The following is a 9,690-nucleotide window of genomic DNA, read 5'->3' as shown; positions in this document are numbered from 1 at the left end:
ACACTAAACATTTAAGAACAAACTTGATCTTGCGAGATACAAAAACAGGTCACCACGAGCATAGCTCCCCTTCCCGTAAAATACAACTAGGTACACCTTAGTAAACACACTACTCGATGGCGCGGTGGTAGAGTTCCTGGCTGCCACTACGACGATCCGGGTTCGAACCACACCCAAGGCTGAAAAAATAGTATCACTGTGCTGCATGTTGTTACTCCAACTCTCGTGGACGAGGGAGTTGGGTGTGTGTGTGTGCGTGTAAGGTCACACCACTACCCATAGGTTGGTCATATTTGAGCTCTGAGCTCTCTTCCGGGAGGGAAATAGCTGACGACCACAAGTCCAACGCGTGGTCCAAAACCATGGTGAATCACACACACACACATACACACACACAGCAACAACAAGTACAAGAAAATGTAAAAGAAAAAATTATTGAAGTAATCAAAGAGAAAGAAAATTGGGTCAGGGACACAGTAGACAAAAATAAATAAAAATGCATAATGGTATATGGTATAAAGGAAAAAATACAATATAGCTAGGTACTTAAGAGAAAAAGAGGAGAAAGAAATAGCAAAAGAAATTCTGAAAGAAGCACAAGATGAGGGGCAAGAAATATAAAAGGAAATAGAAGTGCATAGAATAGGACAATACACAAAAGAAAAGAATCTTCCTCTAAAAATTAGACTAGGGTCATAAATGATAGCAGAAGAAGTATTAGCAAAAACAGCAAAGTTGGCAAAAAGTTAAAACTACAAAAGTATATGGATACGGAAGGAAATAAGCGATGAGGAAAAAGAGAGAGAAAAGACAACAATAATTGAAGCTAATAAAAAAAAAACGAGAAAAGAACAGAGACTGAAAAGAAGGAGTTTTTTTGGAGAGTGCTGGACTTGAGGCTGAGAAAATGGTATATCAAAAGAAAGGAAATGCAGGAAACAGAAAACAAGGGGGAAAAGGCAAAAAAATAAAAGTAACTTATACCAACATAGATGGTCTGATTTCAGGATTAGATGAATTAAATGATTATCTGGCGGAAGAAAAACCAGATATAATGGGAATTGTGGAGACAAAATTAAAAGGTCCACTACCACCAAATAGTGTTGGACAAGGTTTATATAATCACTGGATGAAAAATAGAAAGAAAAAAAACAGGGTGGAGGAGTCATGTTTTTGACTAAGAAGGGCTTAAATGTGACGAAGATTACAGGAGAAAATAGTGTGGAATTGATCAGGATAAAAATTGAAAATAGTGACCCCGAAAACACGTTCTTGGAAAGAGAATGACCATTCCAAAATGTTGGAAGACACAAGGCATACATTAAATGAAATGCTGAAAGGAGGAAATCTAGTAATTATGGGTGATTTTAACTTCAAAGAAATGTGTTGGGAGGAAATGACAGTGAAGGGTGGAGAGGACCTTTGGGGAAACATACTTCTTGACATGACCATTGAATACACAATGACTCAATGGGTAAAAGAAAATACCAGGTATAGAAATAACGAAGAACTGTCGAGACTAGATTTAATATTTACACCAGAGCCTGAAATTGTGGATAAAATAGAATGCAAGACACCAATTGAGAAAAGTGATCACATTCTATATAAGCTTGAACTAAAAGAGGAAATATATATGGGGAGAAACGAGAAAAAAGGAAGACTGATGTATAACAAAACGGAATTTGGGAACTTTAGAAAAATATTTCAAAAAGCGAGTTGGGAAAAATTCTTTAATGAAGAAGCACAGGTGGAAGAGAAAAGGACGATTTTAAAAGAAATATATAATGAAGGAGTGGATAAATACATACCAAAACAAAAACAGAGAAATGTGTGCATTAAGTGCTGGTATAACAAAAAGTGTAGTGAGGCAAACGATAGAAGAGACAAGGCCTGGAAAAGATGGAAAAACGAGTAAGTGGCAAATATATATCAAACTAAGAAGTGAATATATAAAAATACGCAGGGAAGAAAAAAGAAACTATAAAAAACATTATAGACAAATGTAAAGATCACCCTAAATTATTCTCTAGATATGTGAATGGTAAATTAAAAAAATAAACAGGAAATAGTAAAATTACATCAAGGGAACATGGAATACAAAGAGGATATGGAAATGGCTGAAAGTATGAACAAACATTTCAAATCTGTGTTCTCTAAAGAAAACATACACAATTGGAATGAAGGAAATGGAGGAAAAAAACACAAGAGAAATAATTGTTACACAAAAATAAATAAGGGACCAAATAACGAAACTTGATGTCAGAAAATCACACGACCCAGACGGAATTTCAAACTGGATACTAAAACAATGTATAGATGAACTAATGATCAAAATATATAAGATAATAGATTGCTCACTCAAAGAAGGAAAGGTACCAAGACCATGGTGAATCACACACACACACACACGCACACACGTTGAAGAATGCATCTCCTTCTGCATTGATGATCTTACTGAGGTTTTCTACTTTTTGTACCTAGGATACACGACCAGTAGACTTAGCAGACGAATAACTCACCAACTCCAGAGTGGTGCGCCCAAATCCCACACCACCACTTGCCATAACACCCACTTGAGGTCCTGGTGTGGCAGCGTCATCGTCGTCCAAACAGCCACAATAATCTCTTGTTACCTGATCCTACACACACACACACATATATAATATATATATACATATATATATATATATATATATATATATATATATTTATATATGTATATATATATACATGTATGTATACATATATATATATATGTGTGTGTATACATGTATATATATATATATATATATATACACATATGTATATATATATACACACACGTGTGTGTGTGTGTGTGTGTGTGTGTGTGTGTGTGTGTGTGTGTGTGTGTGTGTGAGTGTGTGTGTGTGTTTGTGTGTGTGAGTTACTGTATGTGTGTATGTGTGTGTTACTGTATGTGTATGTAAAACTAGCGCTTTTTGCTAGAGCTAGCACCACGGTTTGGTGGGTCGCCTGACGAGGACGTCAGCGTGACGACTTGAGCATGTGTGGCCCGACGAATACGAGGGTGGGGCCAGGATGTTACGGGCAAAGGGGGAGAGTAGGGTAGGATATAAAGGTTTTGGGGCTAGAGGTGGGAGAGAAGGAGGGAAGAGGTGAGAGTCGAGTAGGTTATCAGTATTTGCATGCTAAAAGAGATGAAGAAAGAAGGAAAGGGAAGAGAGATGGAAGTTGAGGAGATATGAAAGAAGAGAGGAAAAGGTGGACGAGAAAGTGAATAATGGTATCAAGATTTTGAGGGTAAAGCGAAGGAGAATGGCAGGAGAGTAGAGTAAGGTATCAAAATCTAGGGACAAAAGTGGGGAATATGGAAAGGGAGAAAGTGGGAATGGTGAAAGTGAAGATGATAGAGGAAGAAGGGAGGATAGGTAAGGAAAAGGAAAAGGAAGGTAGGTAGGGAGAGGAGAGGGACTAGAATGGAGAATGATGGTGCATAGGGATCAATAAATAAAAGTGGTAATAGAATAAAAAAAAATAAGAGAGAAGGTGAAAAGCAAATAGATAAGAAAGTGATAAGAAAAAACAGAGAACGGAGAATGGAAATGAAGAGGTGGTGAAGCAGCAAACGAAAAGGGAGTAGATAATGAACTAGAAAGGAAGTCATAGATAGATAGATAGATAGATAGACAGATAGATAGACTTTATTTGGCAATGAATCAATGTACATGAAGTGCAAATAATGACAAGAACACATAGTTCGAAATAATAAATGTAAATTGCCGAGGATAACACAAAAAAGCATGAACTAGAAAGGAAGTCATGAAATAAGAATAACAGAAAAAGTGAAGGGAACAGGGTTGAATTGATGTATAGATAAGCTAAAGTTATGGTTGTTTAATATAGAAAATAGAATCGCCTCACAGAAAACGACATATGGAAAAAGGCACTCGAGGAGTTTGTGAATTGAAAAGTGGAGTCAGGGAAAAAGTGTGTGTGTGTGGGGGGGGGTGAAAATATGTGAAAGGAGAGCACGGTCAGATGTTAAAAATAGAGGCCTGACTGTAGGAGGACAGGCTTGAGTTTAATCTCTCTAGTAAGGTGATTGAATTCGATAAAAAAAAAAATTCATGCTAAAGCAAAACGCTTCCACTTAGCTGAAGGAAAGAGAATTGTTTCAATTAACTCCTTTGCTACCGTAATGTTCTTGGAAAATCTTATTACCCTTCCAGAGACAGGTTTTATTGTCATCATCATAAGGAAGTTGAAACAAACTGAACATTAACACATCACTGATTCACATATTACAAACTTCCAAGTAACACATCACCTGTCTAACTATTAAACATCAGGATAAGTACAATAAACCACAGGACTAGAGTAGTAACTTCATTAGCCTCGAAACAACCGTGACATGGGGTGGGGGAGCAGGATTAAAGCATGCTAAAGTGTGTGTATTTACCTAGTTGTATTTTACGGGAAGGGGAGCTATGCTCGTGGTGTCCCGTTTTCATATCTCATTTTATCTAAACTATTTTTAAATTCATGTATTGTTTTTGCACACACCACTTTCTCATCTAACTTGTTCCAACTGTGTGTGTGTGTGTGTGTGTGTGTGTGTTTATTAACTTATTACGCCCAGAGAGCGGTAAAACTAGTACAATAAATACGCAACACAGGATTGAAGATTGCCAGCTCATCCAGCATGAAAATTGGCGAAATAGTGAGAGGTAAGGAGAGAAAAGACATCACTAATAGCGTGGTATACAAAATACCATGTAGCAGCTGTGAACTGAGCTACTTTGGAGAAACTGGGAGAGGTCTACGCAAGCGAACATACGAACACAAGAACGACCTAAAAGCCCACCGCACTTCCAACGCATTGGTGGTTCATGTGGACCAACTTGGACACCTTCCCAACTGGAGCGGGGTAGAGATTTTACAACAGGGGTTAGAAAAGAAAAAGAGGAAACTAGTTGAGGCAGCATATATAGCATCTCAGCCTTGCCTTAATCACAGGGACAGATTCATCAAACTGTCTCAAATGTCCGGACGACTCATCCGCCGGGAAATGAGGAAACAAGCGGACTCGAGTGGCGTGGGTTAGCAGGAACGCGGACTTGAACGCGTGTATATATATGTTGATTTTATGCTTTTGTTCTCAGACTCTGAAGAAGTCCTGTTAAGAACGAAACGTCAGTAAATTTACACTCCAACATTACTCTGTGTGTCTCTAACCACCCTTCTACTCATACTGTCGGCACTCTGTCCAATATATATATATATATATATATATATCTATATATATATATATATTTATATATATATATATATACACATATGTATATATATATATACATATATATATATATATATGTATGTACATATATATATGTATATGTGTATGTATATATATATATATATATATATATATATATATATATATACATATGACGTAAATGGGAGTAGGAAACACTGGAGTCTTAGTCTGAGTTTAGTCCTGACTAGTTTCACAGGTATGCAATGTATTACTGCCACTACTACTACTACTATTAAATGATAAGGATGGTGTAGGCAAGGTTAAGACAACAGGGCAGGACAAGGGATTTAAACTGGACAAATTTAGGTTTAAGAAGGAAAAAGATAAGAATTGGTTTACCAACAGAGGGGTTAACGAATGGAACAGGCTTAGTAATCATGCCATGAGCGGTGAAACAATTGATTTTTTTTGTTTTCAAGATGGGGATGATAGATGGTAATGGACACGGAACTCCCTAGTGTAGGCCTTATGGTCTTACAGTCTTTCCTGTTTTAATGTTCTTATGTTCATATACTCTTGTGGCCGGGTATGACTTGTTACTTTTTCCGTGTCACCTTCTCGGAAATGAAGAAGTTAGTGTCTACCTCACTCAGTATCCGTTCTTTCTTCTCTCGTGGTTCAAACTTGAATACTATTTTGTCCTGAACTCTCTATATACTCTGGGTGCAGTAAATAACTGTTCCTGTGTGTTCGTGATTAAACGTCCACATATGTGATAGAAAATGAGAATAAAGGAAGCTCTCAGCCTCCTAACGGTTTGTTTCCAGTTCTGAGCAAAGTGGACTTTTCACTACAGCACCTAGAGAGAAAGATCATATTTTGGACACACCTGATACTATGTGTGTGTGTGTGTGTGTGTGTGTGTGTGTGTATGTGTGTGCGCGTGCGTGCGTGTCTGTAATGCATAGGGCAGATGTAATGGCATTTTGGTTCTTGATCTATTTGAAGAACTTCTGAATCCGTCTTCAGAGAGAGAGAGAGTGAGAGAGAGAGAGAGAGAGAGAGAGAGAGAGAGAGAGAGAGAGAGAGAGAGAGAGAGAGAGAGAGAGAGAGAGAGAGAGAGAGAGAACAATTATTTACAAAATTTTCGACTGTTATTTTTTTTCTTTAATCAGTAATCTTGTTTGCTGATTCCAAAAATCTAAATATCTTTTTCTGTGGAATGGAATCTACTAGGGGAAGACTGCAGGACATCTGTGTACTGGAAACGACATGAAGAATTTGAAATTTGCCATGTCATTAGTAATGATCTATGTTATTTAAGATGTGATGGGCTTGTGTAGTGCTCTTGGATTAAAGCATAATCCTGCAGAATGGAGACTATTCATAAATAGCCGAACACAAAGTCTCAAAACAGTGTTGTTCCACAATGGAAATAAATGTCCATCTATTCCCTTTGCACACTCCGTACAGAAGAATGAAAAGTATGATAGCGTCAAACAACTTCTTGACTAGATGAATTATTTAAGTGGGATGTTTTTGGTGATTTCAAGAGGTTCGCTTTCTTGCTTGGCTTGCAAAGGGGATGCACGAGGTATTCATGTTTCCTTTCCTAATGGGAGAGTAGAGATAATGATGAACATTACAAGAAAGTTGATTGGTCCTAACGAGTGGAAATGCAGCCAGGAATGTTAAATGTTCTCGGACAATCTTCAGTAGATTAGAACAAAGTCGTATCATCCCCACTTCATATTAAACTACGATTGGTAAAACAATTTGTGAAAGACCTATATTTTGGAAGAGAATGCTTTTCAAGAAATTCGTCATATAGATGGCCTATTAGTTGGACTCCAAGTAAACGCAATGTTGAAGTCGGAGATACTGGAAATAGCGATGACAAAAGTTGAAAAAAGGCTTGGTGTGCATTTCGTGATGTAGTTTGTGGATTTGCACGAGGAAATCACAAGGCTCCTAATTATAAACAACTGGTAGCACAGATTATTGAAAACTTCAAGAAACTGGGTTGTCATGTGCCCTTAACGGTCTATTTTTTGCATTCTCACGAAAACTTGAGTGATGTAAGCGACGAGTATGGTGAGATATTTCATCAGGACATCGCTAAAACGGAAAGAAGATATCAAGGACGATGGGATATTGCTATGATGGGAGATTATATATGGTTTCTAGTCAGAAAATATGAAAAGATGCACTCGAGAAAATGTTGATCGTCAAAGCATTTCTAATCCTAAGAAAAGAGTTATCAAAGCATTTACTGTGAAGAATAATATTGTTTCTTTTTGTTCTGATATTATACTCCCTAAATACCTTTCAATATATGAAAAAGTACAAAGTGTTGTTTAATTATCCTTACAATATTAGAATAGATTGAATCAACATACTGACGTAGAGAAAAGGTGCACATATAACGAGAAAATATGAAATTAAGAATAAATTAAAAACTATCGATGTTACGTCAAAACGGAAGTGATTTTTTTTATCTAGTGGCAAAAAATACATGTAGGAACATTAGAAAAATACAAATAAACAAAACATGTGTTACATTGTGTAATGTGCTTCTACTTATGTGATCTTGCTTACATTTATTTATGTCTTTCTTATCGTACAACAGGGCAGGACTCGCAGTAATGGATTTAAAGTGGACGAATTTAGATCTAAGAAGGAAATAGGCGAAAATTGGTTTACTAATAGGGTGGTCAACGAATGGAATAGACTTAGTAACCATGTAGTGAGCGCTGAAACTATCAGTTGTTTTAAGAAACAGTTAGACAACTTTATGGATGTGGAGCTACCTGGTGTAGGCCTTATGGTCTCTTGCAGTCTCCTTCATTCTTATGTTCTTATGTTCTACGGGTATTGTTCTGTTTACGCAGCCCATGTGTGATGTAAATTTCCATTCTAATGCCAACATTACGCAGCGTCGTGGGCCTTCGTTCTTTTGGGGGCGATGTTAGGGACACAGTTGGCGGACTTTATTCTCGAGGAACCTCTAGGGCAGTGGTTCTTAACCTTTTTTGGCAGCGACCCAAAATTTTGCACAAATCAAGCATCGCGACCCAAGCCTACATAGATATACGAATTGTCTTTATAAGTAATATGATTATGCTATTAAAAGCGGGTTACAGAAACAAAATTATTTAATCATGGTCTGCTTAGAATCCTAAAACTAGGCATCATGTATTTTAATTATTACAGTATATAATTATAATATATTTGTAGTGGGAAAATAATTATTTTCTGCAAACCCTTAGTGACCCAATAAAATGGCTTGGCGACCCAAATTTGGGTCGCGACCCAGGGGTTAAGAACCACTGCTTTAGGGGAAGGCGGCTTCAGATGCGTTTACGCCGCGAAGAGGCGATCCGATGGAATTCGAGTGGCCATTAAGGAGGTTCCGTTGAGGCTAGTACAATCCTGGGGACTTCGGAATGGCTTCAGAGTCCCCTTAGAGGCAGCCCTCCTCCACAAAGTCCAGCAAGTGCCGAGGGTGATATGCCTTTACGATGTGTTTCTGGAAGGGGACTTTTATTACATGGTGATGGAATACGTTCCGGAAGCGATCTCAATGTTTGATTATGTAGAGAAGTTTGGCAGACTCCCTGGCAAGGTGATAAAACGAATATTTAAGGACCTAGTAGCCACAGTGGAGCTCTGTCTACAAGCAGGAGTATCCCACAAAGACATACAGCCAGAGAATGCCCTGATGTACAAGGACCCGGGCACTGGCAATTTCGAGGTGAAATTAATCGATTTTGGATGCGGAGAGGTGGTCAAGAACCAGAGAGGAACGCATACCGGAGGAACTCTCATTTACTGGCCTCCAGAGTATTTGTTTCGAGGACGATTCCTACACGTCCCAGCCACAGTATGGAGCCTAGGAACGCTCCTGTATTACCTACTTTGTCGACGGAACGCTTTCGCTTCAAAGGCCGAGATCAAGAAGGCCAGGCCGTACTTCCCCAGAAGCCTTCCGCCCCCGTGCCGGGACCTTATAAAGCGTTGCCTCACGAAGAATCCCTGGGACCGCCTCTCCCTCCAGGGAATCCTGCAGCACCCATGGTTAACGGGGGACATGTCCACTACCCCAGGTCCTACTGTCAGGGAGTAGACTCTGGACACTAAAGCCGAGATCTTCTCATAGCTCAGGTTCGCTTCTAAAATCATCAGGAGGAGATTGAGGCATAGGAGGCATCTTGAGAGAATGAATAATGTTCCTCTTAATAAGGAAAAGCAAGGGCACAAGAGGTGTCGCACGGAACAGGATGAAGCCCAAAATGGTCCAACTATACGAAAGAAAGTCAAATAGGACAGAACGCGCTAAGCCTGACTAAGTAAAGCCCCATCGTCCGCGATCAAGTGCCCAATTTGTCTTTTAGAAGCCTGAGGCCTGTTTATAAGACACGCCATAAATGTCGATCGGATTTCTTCTTAGT

General features: G+C 38.6%; 1 protein-coding gene across 1 annotated transcript in view; it reads left to right on the top strand.

Annotated features, from left to right (window-relative positions):
• The window catches only part of LOC143028079 (serine/threonine-protein kinase pim-3-like), an 18,783-nt gene extending 9,418 nt beyond the window's left edge, over positions 1-9,365 (top strand). Inside the window, exons 2-3 of the mRNA XM_076189719.1 lie at positions 8,176-8,254; positions 8,556-9,365. Coding sequence (XP_076045834.1) covers positions 8,176-8,254; positions 8,556-9,365 — 889 coding nt within the window. The remainder of the gene's footprint in view (positions 1-8,175; positions 8,255-8,555) is intronic.
• Positions 9,366-9,690: the final 325 nt, after the last annotated feature.

The sequence above is a fragment of the Oratosquilla oratoria genome, chromosome 9, assembly GCF_046742065.1.
Source record: "Oratosquilla oratoria isolate Oo_2021 chromosome 9, ASM4674206v1, whole genome shotgun sequence".
Lineage (NCBI taxonomy): Eukaryota > Metazoa > Arthropoda > Malacostraca > Stomatopoda > Squillidae > Oratosquilla > Oratosquilla oratoria.
The sequence above is the reverse complement of the archived record's forward strand: the minus strand, read 5'-3'. Positions and strand labels throughout refer to the sequence as shown.